Raw genomic sequence first — 11,906 nt, forward strand, 5'->3', positions numbered from 1 at the left:
CACCATTAAAGACAGCTTCCGCAAACAATAAATTTTGCTTACCAAAAACAGCCAGAAGAAGAAGAAGAAGCCAGCCAGAAGCTGCCTCAACGGAACTAAAAACTCGTCAGGCTTCCAAGTGGAACTCAAGCGATATTTTGCAAAGAAAACATAAAAATATAGGAAACATTTTGCTAAAACGAATTTAAAATACTGCAATAAACAGAAGTTTAGGTAGACTTGAGTTAATAAATTAATTATGGATTAACTTTAAGCAATGTAAATTTAAGAGTTGGGAAAAGAAAAGGTGAAAAAAGTCATAGAAAATGCTGCTAAGCATCCCATAGATACAATCAATACCATCTCCACGTCTCTTCCTTGTCCCAAGTGGTACCCACCACAGCTTAATCGTTCTACAGGGTATCATAACTGCTTTTTTCACCTCTCTTATTCCACGTTTCGTGCAGCTTCCTGGCAGTTTCAAACGTTGCTGCCGTCGATTAAACTGCTAAACATTCTACGTGCCAAGAGGTTTCGCGGTTTTCGGCTTCGGTTTCAGTTTTTCACTCGAGTTTTGTTGCTCTTTTGCGCGCTCTCAGAGCGTTAATTTCTATGGATTATTTATGATCCCGCAACTTGGTCTGCAAAGCCGGATGAGCTGCCAGTTTTTCCTCCGCAACAGTCACGATTCAACACAAGTGCAAAACTGATATTAATAGCCACGGAATTCTTGGAGCTTCACCGCTGAAATTGTACTTCTTTTGTGCGAAACAAATCAATTTGCAGGGCAAACTGCAGTCATGGAGCAGCCCTCGAGCAGCCATCAACCTCATATCAGTTTTTATTCAACTCCGAACCGAAGATGTTGTTGTTTCTGCTGCTCCTCCTACAGCTACTGGCCCTCACCCAGTGCCAGCGAGAGAGCCGCAAAAGTTTCTCCGATTGCGCGAGAAACCTTCACATGGAGGAGGCAAACTTCACGGAAATTATTGAGTGCCTGGCGCGCTCCACCAATCTGACGGCCCACTGGGAGGACACACTTTGGCGCTTGGATCAGCTTGAACGCTTGCTGGACAAGCTGCACGCGCAGCGGCCCATAGAGAAATATAATCATACGCCGTATAAGAACATTGACGATGTGATGAACATCAAGGAGAAGGTGTCGGAGCAGGATTGCCAGCGGCAGCGTCATGTGGTGCAGGCTGTGCGTCGCAAACTCTTCTGGCATAGCCTGTTGGGCGGCACGGAGAGCACACTCTTTGCCTGGCCCTGGTCCGCCGAACATGCCGAGCCAGAGGAGGAGATCCCGGATCCGCCAGACGACGATCATAGTCCAGAGACGCTGCAAGACCTGCGGTGTGCGCTCCTGGATGCCGTACAAAAGCAAAAACCACGACGCGTATAGTTGTGGAGTGGCCCCCAATTGTTTAAGCATTTAACCTCTTTGTTGGCTCAATTGATTGGCCCAATTAAAGCGACACAAAGGCGGCTGTCGACAGGTCGGACAGGTAGACAGTGCTGCTGTGGCCTGCTGCTGCATTTAAATTGTAAATAAATATGTGAGAGCATCTCTGGACAATGGCCCCGCAATCAGGCGAGCAAGCAGCTCCATCACAGGCTGGGGGGTCTGCCAGCCTGCCAGCCAGCCAGCCTGCCAGCTTGTGGCATGTCCTGCTGGCACAGCAAAGTTGTGGCATGGTCTGGGTTGGGTTCCCCTTTCATGTTTTTAAATTGAAATCTCAGCAGCAAACGTGAGGCAGTACCCAGAGGACACCAGGCAGAGGTGGAGCTGCATGCAAATGTGTGGCATTTGCAGCACTCTCTCTCTCTCTCGCTCGCTCTCCCTCTCTGTGGTGCTTTAAATAATTGCTTAGTGCCCCGTGGCACACACTAATAACAATAATAACACACAGTCCGAGCACCCAGGTCCAGCCATGATAATGTAATAGCAGCTAGAAGCTGCCACAGATGAGTACTTGCCACACCAACTCCAGCCCCATGCTCTGACCCTCGCCTTTGACCCTCGCCTGCAAATGCATTTCCCCACGTGGCTGTGTCTGTGTGTGTGTGTGTGCTTTTAATGTGCCATATAAAATAATTTAATGACCAGCCAGGGAAAGTGGTTCTGTGGTTCAGCACTGTGGGGTAGAGGGTGGAGTCGGAGGCACCACCGACTGGTAGGTGGAGGAGGATCGGGGCTATCTTCTGGTAATGAGCAAAACGTTCGGGGGGCCATAAAGCGGGTGACTGTAAATGATAATAGTTGCACATATTACGGGGGACGGAGATAGCAGATAGCCCATGACAAAGTGTTGGCCCAGGTCCGGCTTTAATTGGAAGTGGAATGGCAAGGTATCAGCACAATAGAGCAATTTGATACACATATGAGAGAGCGGACACGCTAACATAATGAGAAAACGAGAGAGAGAGAGTGCAGAGGGCACACACAAGTTGATGGTCCAAGCAGTAGCTACGGTACTGCAGCAGGTGCTCAAAGAGCAAAGCGCAAATATTCAATTAGTGTAAATGTTAACGAAAATTAGTACACACAGCCATAGAAAGCTAAAAAAATCTTAATTATTATTTGGCTTTGCCGAAACTTTAATTAAAGCGAGAGCAACAGCCCGCGGGGCTAACAGCTTAACATTCTGTAATTGATTAGCGGTCGCTGCAGCTGCAATTTACAGCTCACTGTTAGCGCTCTCTGAGAGTAAGCTTATGCTTACGCTCATGGTGAAATTACTTATGTTGTTGCCATGCAATCGAAAGAGAGCTCCAGCCAGAGCATCGCTATCCGATCCAACAGCAGCCGTACGAACGTGGCACAAAGCGCAGAGCGAAAAAAGCGAATGTTGTTGTTGTTGTTGTTGTGTAGAAGAGGAATGTCAAATGTAATACAACGGGCTCTGGGTTGCTCATGGCAAAGAGGCGTATAAGTGTGGGGGCTCGAGTAGCGGCGATCAACGGAAATGGCTGCCTGAAAGTCCGACTTCAGATCGACAAAGCGAAAAAGGCTTTCAAGCGAGTGGAATGAGAGTCACTGGCAACCACACAATAGTCACACTGCCATAACAAATTAGGCAAGTTAATTCAAAGTTGAACAGCATCCAAATGCAGATCGATGCACGTCAAATGAAACGCACGGCGGCATAGAGATGAGCAGCGAACAACATCAAAGCAATTTCCTCTTTTGAAATGTTCTTCTGATGTTTTTCGAGAGATATATTGAGAGATATTGTATCTCCAAATGGTCGCCCAACCTTTTTTCTATCTATCCCTCGTAGAATATATATTTTTAATGGTTTTATTTCTATTTTAATCTGTATCTGTATCGGTTAATGTTGCTTGTATCTGGATTCTATCAATGTATTTTTTCCAAAATTTAGTTGTTGCTGGACTTTTTGATGGACTTTGTGTGTGTTTTCTTTCCTGTTTTCTTGTTTTCCTGGCAACAATGGCATGTCCCTGGCATTTTATTCTGCAGGGCATTGGCTTGAAGTGTTGTGGTTTTGTGAGAGACCTATGGAAGAGATCTGGCCTTATCTTGCGAAAGTCGGGCAACTGAGGCTTTGCCTTAAAGCTCCTTCTCTCAAGTTCCGCGCCAGTTGCATATTCATCCAAGATCTCAGGCACCTCGACAACCCCACCGGACTTCTTGTTGTCCCGACATTTAACATTGAAAAAGAACCCTGGCGTGAAAATGGTGGGTGGAATGGGGCCCTGAGCTCGACTCCAGATGTGATGGTTGATTAAGGGATAGGAGGCAGATGGCTCCTTGCTGTGTTTCTGTAACAGTTCGTTATGAAAAGAGCTGTAAAATAGTAAGAAAGGTTGTTTAAGAAATGTTTTATGCATCCCCTCGATACACCGCGAATTGTCAATCATATTAAGTGCAGAAACTGTTTGGCATGGTTCTTTCCTATTAAAATTTCTTTCCGATCTAGTTTGCCTTTGAAGAAAATGTCAAAGACAAAAAATGTTGATTGTCACATGAAACCTTTTGTAGTCTCTAATTTAATTTCACACCAAATAGTTTCTGCAAGAAAACTGTAGATAATTTTGTACGGCATTTAGTAGGAGGACTTGCAAAAATATATTCTTTAAATGTAATTACCAACAATACTGTATCTCCACCAGGCAGCCAATTTGCTTTGCCACGTAGTCGCGGAAGAACTTGGCCTCAGATTCATTGAGGTGTTCGAACTCCTCTAGGATGCTAGAATGTTTCATTTTGTCTGAATATGCTTTCCGGTATTTGTTTTATATTTGTTTCTCTTACCTTTGGGTTGCCACTTGCTCGGCCATTTCAATGTCCTCTACTTGGCCACGATTGGCTTTATTTTTCACAATCTTATTGCTCTTTTTGCTCATCTTGATTTTTTCCTTTACGATTCAAAGAAAAAGTAATGCAATGAAATTCTCACACAAAAATTATTATACAAAGCAAAAAAAAAAGAAATATTTAGGTCCGTTCTCTACGAGTTACAAAATTGGAATGAACTAAATCCAGGCTTTGCCTATGACCCCAACAAATTCCCAAGTCGGAGTCTACTTAGATGGGGAAAGTTTTGTGTTTTTCCCAAAGGAAGTACTGAGTACTGCCACTATTACACCCATGGGCATAATATTATGCCACAGACAATTACCATTTCAACAAATTCCAGCCACAGGAGTCGGCACTCATCTTGGTGTCGGATCGCAGCTAATAAACAAGGAAAAAATGCAGAAGAGCGCTGGTTTGAGATTAAATGTTGAACACTTCCACAGAACTGACATTAAGGTAAAGAGTGAATTCTTCTTAAGAAATTCTCAAAAATAATATAAACAAATAACTAAAATAAAAGTTGGTTTATTCTTTAGAAAATTGGTGAACTTAAGGGCTAAAGTAATTTTTGAGTCAAAAACAGCTCTGGCAAAGATCTTTAAGCGGAGAAAAACTGAAAACTGAAAATAAAAAGTTCCAGAAACTCTCTTCTAAATATTCCTGAGAGCCGAGAGAGCGTGCTGAATAAGCTGTCACCTATTAGTAATTTCACCATGCGCTCGCTCTCACGATCCACATGCTTTCATTACGCCGCAACCACCAACGCGAAAAGTGAATTGCGCGTGATGTAAATAATAAAAAACAAATCTTTGTGAGCCGACTGTTAAAAAAACAAGCGTAATAAAGTGAACGTGTATATGTATATCGCGCACCGGCTTAATTCTTTGAATTCATTGCTGAAATCGGTCAACAAAAAAGGCATAAACAAGCGGCAGAGATGTTAGAACCCTTCTTCTGCTTGAGGCATTCTTTTTACCGTTGGAATCCTCTCTTGCAAACAGAATGCATACGCTTAGAAGCAACAGCGAAGCAGGAGAGAAGCGGATAAAGAAACAGTGGAGAGAGTGCACAGATGCTTCTAGAACACTAGTGCCATCTCCCTCTATCAAATACGGTTTCTTCTTGAGGCTGCATCATTTTACACAACTCGATATTGAGAATGGCTGCGCTGATATTAATTCAACAACTGCAATATGTAAGTACGAGTATAATTAACCAAATTCCCCTTTAAATGAACCTGATTAAGCAGAGAGATAATTTCGGTTTCAACTTGCAACTTAAGCTGCTTAAATTCCCATTCGAATCGCATCTACCTCCCATCCCTCGAGGCATTTACCATTTAGAGCTATTCCTGGTACCCCCACACCATAAACAACCCACACCACAAACCCATTTGGAAAACCTCTTAAGAAAAGAAACCAAATTAAAATCCAGTATTCTCATTTCCCTGGGATTTTCTCAAGTTTTTGGTTTTGTTTCGTTCATGCTCCCTCTTCTTACTCCTTCCTTTGGTTCCTCTTTTACTCGCAATCTGTCTGTCTGTCTTGGCAATTTCTGCAAAATAGTTGCGCTTTATTTTCCAGGCAACTCTGTCATTCACCTCCCTCTCGATTCGGTCGTGTCTCCTAGAAATGTCAATAAAAATTCAATTACGTTTTCCGCCAAAAGAAAAGTTGTGTCTGAAATGATTTTCCTTATGGCCATCTCCATTTAAAATGGCCCTAGGTTTCTGGTTGTCAAGAGTGAAATTTGTTTATCATCTTCTTTGATTTGCTGTTTGGGCGGCCGAATGGATATCCAAGGCGAAGGCACTTTACTTGTGTATTTAATGGCCTAATTATGTGACCCACACACAAACACACACAAAAAGAGCCTGTGTAAATAATCATAATCATCATCGTTATGAGGGCATCCATAAAGTTTAGTGTTCACTGACAGCATCTATAAAAGGAAATTGGCGGAACTGATTTGGGGGTTTCTTTTAGTCATAACACATATGTTTCTGGTAGTAGTTGACCAAGTTTATGCTGATGTTCTTCATGGAGTAGGCAGAAGAATCAAGGTCGCGCTGTCATACATTAAGGCAGTTTTATTTCGCCTTTCAGGTAGTCGCAGCTAATCTCAAAACCGCAACATGCTCACAAGCTCTCTCTCATTCTCTCTCACAGCACACGCAAAAACATGCACTGCAAAACTTTTATACACACCCAAAGTGTTCTACAGCCGAAGCCCAGTCGGCTGTTCGATGCCGTGTTCGCTGCTCGCGTCGAGCATGTTCGAGCTAGTTTGCGTTGCGGAGTTGAGTCTTTTTTGCATACAAAACGAGACCAACGCAACACGCAACTCGTATGCAACTCCGACCTGTGCTTGAGTCCTTTTCCCACTTGCTGTTTTCCATTTTCCATCTAAGCCTAAATGTATCTCACAAAAACTTCGGACGCGGACAAGGAAACAACAGAGTTACTGTCGAATTTTGCGCCGAGTTTTCACCAACAGTGCTGCCGTCGCGTAAGGTTTTAAGTCCATCCCAACCCCACTCCATACTCTAAGGAGCAAAAACCTCAAATTTATTTTGAGCCTTTACATATTAATCAACTAAAGGCGTGGGGCCTCTGTAGCTGCATCTGTATTGGTGCGGTGTGTGTGTGTGTGTGTGTGTGTTTAGGTTGTGGTTTTCCCCACAGTTTTGTGTCGTTGTGCCGGCTTCATTAGCAGCTTCCGCTTCCGGTCTTCCCTCTCTCTATCTCTCTCTATGTATCTCTTTCTGTGGATTAATGAGGCAAAAGTGTTTTATCGTGTCGTGCGTTAAATAATTAATACAATATCAAATAAATGTTGCATAAGCCGGCTGTCATTTAGCATCTTGCGTGTGTGGCCTGTAGCATCTTGAGTGTCAGTGTTTTTGTGTGTTTATACTCTGGAATATTATTCAAGATTTTGGACAAAGTCTAAACAAGGATTCTCAATAGAACTTTGCAAGCTGCGCACTACAAAAGAAACGATAAAAGTAAGTGACTAAATAACATCATTAAACACATTTTATTTGCTAATTTTAAACCATTTAAAATGTAAATATTTCTCTTTTCTTACTGGCTCATTCCTAAACGGATATCTTGTCACATTCCAAACATTTTTATGATCCATTTCTGGCTGTCTTTATGGCAAAGGTAGATGTAATTTTGATTTGATATTTGGACATTTTTTAATGGCCTACTTGCTGCTGTTATTGGATAAATTCTTGTGTTTATGGTCTTACGGGGAATTTCCATATAATTTTATCTTTAATTTTCATCTGAGCTGCAGCAAGGGGGTGGAAAATAAAACGAGGCAGTTGGTCTGCAGAACCGTTAAGGGTACGGTACGAAGGTATGTAGAACCCCAATGTAATGGAAGGCCATTAGCCACATCACCACCCAAGCCACCCACCCTGCACCGCTACCTTCCCCAACCCCTAATTCATTCATTCATAGCCATCCACAGAGTACACAATTAATTGGTAGCAAACGTTTTGCTGCCTGCCACAAAACTTACTTTCAAGCTAGTTCATTTGCCACGCCCCTAGCCCTAGCCCAAGTCCTATTCCTATTCCGCATTAAAGCACACAGATACACACACACACAAGCAAGCCCACACACACTGGCACAGGCACAGGCACGTGCACACGTAGTTGGGGCGGCGGCGGCATGTGGCAGCATCCGAACGTAAGTAAATAATGCGTAAAACAAGTCAAGCGTTTTACGAACACTCCCATTTCTCATCAGCTTCCAACTTCCCCTCCTCAGCTCCCCCCTCCATCCACACCTTTGGTGTGTAGCACCCGCCCCCGCCCCTTTGGGGCAGAGAACAGTCAATTGTAAAATTGTAGCAGCCAACAAAGCGTGGAAGCAGAGGAAGCTAAGCGGACGATGAGCCGCCTCCTCATGATGAGGGAAAAATGGAGCTGGGAGCCAGGATTGCAGGCAGTTAGGAGCCAGGAGCCAGGCGCCATGCTACCTGCCCCCCTCCCTAAAATTACCAGGGGAAGGGTAGATGCTGGCACACACACAAAAAAATATTTACACACATGTGGCTAAAGTTTCCATTGCTTTCAGCCGCTCTCCGGTTTCTACCTCACTTTTGCTGTTATTCTTGTTAACGCAAAAATTGTCTGTCACTTTGAGACTTCCGTCATCGTCCGCCCACACCCCCGAAAAGCAGTTGGGATAAATGATGAGATGGGACAGGGCAATGGCTGCTGCAAGTAGCTGAGCGAGCGAGAGAGACGGCAGCAAGTAGGGGAATAAGTGTAGGGGAGGTGTGCAAGTAAAGCGACTAACTGAGGGTAGCAAGTGGGGCAGAAGGCAAAAAAAACCACGTCTGGTTCCCACTTGAGGCACTTCAGTGATGGCAACATTTTGTGTTTTTGTTTGCCAACTCCTCAGGCAGACATCAGCAACAAAAATAACTTTTAGAAATTATAGCACTTCAAACTGATCCAACCACTCAAAAGTAACCGCCTTTGCCTTTGACTTTGCCTGTGCCTTTTCCCTTTTCTGGCTGCTTTGAGCACTTTTAATCAGTCAATCAAATACGGTAACTGTAAGCTACAAATAAATATTTGCCAGCAGCTGTAGGAGAACAGTTTACAGCTAACTCGAGAGGTATTTATAGCTCTTTTATATAGGTTTCGATGGGGTACACAGATTGTTCTAATTTGTCAATGGAAAATATCATTCAAATTGAATCGATTAGAGGATTTGCCTATTTTTTATGTCATGGCTCTCACTGTAATGATTATTCCGCATTTAATTTGAACCTCCTTAGATTTATACTCCATCAGAAATACAAACGGCTCGCAGGTGTATTTTATCGGAATCCATTTAGTTTATGTTCTTGTTTATCATATCTAAGCCGAAATTATGATAACTACCATTTAAACATAAAACTCTGGTGGCCTTTCTTTGAGTAAGACTATAAGGGAAGACCTCTGGCGCCTTGCACTCATCAATGTACACAATTATTTACGTACTTTATAACTTTTACCCACTTTTTTGGTATCTTTTTTGCATCGTACAAATACCAGCGTGCAATTTATTGTCCACCAAAAAGAGAATGACAATTAAACAGCCAAACGATTGCATTCACCTGCGTTATTCATGGCCCCAAAATAAAACTGTCAAAGTAAAGGAAGAAAAATTGGGAAAAATTTAAAGCAAAAACTCAGAACAAACCGTGGCACCAGCCAAAACACACAACCACCTGAAACGCCACGAACCAACCACCCACGCACCACCCGGAAAGAACTGAACACCCATACCCAAATGAGCAGCAACAATAGGACAATGAACAAATGGCATTCCAAAAGTAAAGTTTTTTTCTCGTTCTCTTTATTTTGACCCTGCGAAAAGTTTGGTTTCGCTTTTTTCTTCTCTTTTTTTGACAACGAGCTTTTGAAAAATTGTGTGCCATAAATCAAGACGGGCGGGGTGTACGTGATGCACACAATCGCACAAAAATACACACACACATATAGAGCCGCATAATCGCATGTATAGGATGTAAAAACTTGCACAAATAATTTGGCATAAACAGCAATTACTTAGAAAATATTCCAGAGCCCCCCCAAAGGAATGGGAAATGGGGAAAAAAACTTTATGGTCAACTATTTTTCAACAGCTCCATTTGCAGTTATTTACATACTCGCAGTACACATTTCTGATGGATTTCTCGGGCTAGGAATTTGCTTTGTCGCTTTACTTGACTGGCTTGGGGGTCGGTCTGGGTGCAGCATATTTTCGCACATGACTTGTAAAACATATTTTGAACAATATATTCGTACAAAATGTTGTGATGGGAAGTGGCACAGAACAAGTTGAATGGCAAAATTTCCATAAAAGCGGAAACTGAATGTTTTATGTGCACAAAAAGCAAAGAAATGTTGCTCAGATTTTGTTGAATGTGTACTTAAAAAATAAGAGATGATATATGAAACATTAAATGGCTGTGTTATGTTGAAATTATGTAGGTTAAGAAGGACGTGTCGGGTTAAAGGGAAATGGCTGAGTATGTCTATTTGTTTCGCAGATTTGTGAATATATTTCCACTGCCTTAGAATCAGTTTAATAATTAATTGGATCCCATCATTAGAGAAATAATTTATTCTACTTCAAATGTTCATCAACCCCAAAATGATGAGAGATTATGTTTATGTATTGTGTTTTTTTTTGGGGTAAAGCCATTGGCTGATGTTGAATTCATTAAAAATTCCTAGACTATCGAGGTTTCTACCCTTTTCTCAACATTTTTCTTCTCTGCATCCTTTCTATTCCACCTCATGAGCCCAACCTCTTGGCTCTTTTCTGCATCATCCATCTTAATCTCATTGACTTCTTTGACTGGTTTTTGCTCATGGCTTTCATCCCATTTTCCTTTCACTTCTAATAAGCCTAATGGCATTTGCCTAAGACCCAAAATATACGTATATATAATTTATTTCACATAAAGTTGATTAAATGCTTCTTTTTCTTTCTTTCTACATGTAACGAGAGAGCATTTCCGACTTAAATTCCTTGTGCCATGAACAAAAGCAAAAGCAGAATGAAAAAAAAAACCAGAATTTTTCCGCACACGCAGACCACATGGAAAAACAAAAACTCCTTTTGTTTCGGTTTGCTGGGAAATCCGCTTAAATGTTTTTTTCGTTTTCGTTGTGTCTCGGGGTATATATTTTCGTCCTGACAACCTGCTGGCAGCATTTGTGCTGCGACGGATGCTGCCCTTGCCACAGACAACAATCCATCAAACACTTCAGTGCCACCGAATTCAATCAGACGAATCATCAATCATGTTCAGCATATTTCCACTGATGCCAAAACACATCGTAAATGTCGCATAAATGGCTTGCCACATGAAAACACAGACAAAAAAGACGGAAATTTGAAATCGATTGTATGCAAAATGATTTGTGCAAGAGCTTGAAATGTTATTTGAGAGTGCTGACTGGCTTTTTCACTCTCTGTGAAAGGAAAGTAGTTTCCCTCTTGAGTTATTTTAATGAAGAAAATAAAGGAAGTTAGAAAAAACAAACAGATATCTGGGAGGACTTCAATGCTCTTCCCTGTTGGAGCCTGAATTTGTGTTCCCTTTTGGGTATCCCTTTGCTGTTACCTTTTTTCCACCCAAATGTTCCCCTTTTATTTTCCCGCAAGTACCCATATTTCCCAGGATCAGGGTTAACAAACTCATTAGACATGCTACCCCAACCCCATGTACTCGCACACTCACACACTCCACTAGCCAGCCATGCACGTGCACATTAAGCATACGCCGCGTGGGGCCCAACTTCCGCGTATCAATGCCGTCAATGACGTGCTGGCCGTGCCACGCTTGACTGCTGCTGCGGCTTCTGCTGCTCCATTTAGCGTAAAAGCATTTAAGCCAAACAAAAGCTGAGGCCAACACATACACATAGCACACACACAGGCAAATCATTTTTTTCTCGCAGCTGGTCTCGGGATAAAAAAAGAAAAACAGAATGCTGCTGATGCTGATGCTGCTGCTGCTGCGGTAATGGTGAAGGTCAGGCCGCTGTTACGTTTTTTGGCCTAAACTTTTGGTCTTTGTG

The 11,906-nt window shown here is 42.4% G+C and overlaps 1 protein-coding gene across 1 annotated transcript; it reads left to right on the forward strand.

The window, feature by feature from the left end:
* Positions 1 to 841: 841 nt before the first annotated feature.
* On the forward strand, positions 842 to 1,399 carry LOC117894153. Its single transcript, XM_034801049.1, has one exon. It carries the CDS (start codon positions 842 to 844, stop codon positions 1,382 to 1,384), a length of 543 nt encoding a protein of 180 aa, XP_034656940.1. The 3' UTR covers positions 1,385 to 1,399.
* The last annotated feature ends 10,507 nt before the right edge of the window (positions 1,400 to 11,906 follow it).

This window comes from Drosophila subobscura, chromosome J (assembly GCF_008121235.1).
Source record: "Drosophila subobscura isolate 14011-0131.10 chromosome J, UCBerk_Dsub_1.0, whole genome shotgun sequence".
In the NCBI taxonomy this organism is placed as follows: domain Eukaryota; kingdom Metazoa; phylum Arthropoda; class Insecta; order Diptera; family Drosophilidae; genus Drosophila; species Drosophila subobscura.

What these genes read in the sequence shown, in the direction of transcription:
- LOC117894153 (XM_034801049.1), top strand. Translation starts at nt 842, where the DNA reads ATGTTGTTGTTTCTGCTGCTCCTCCTACAGCTACTGGCCCTCACCCAG.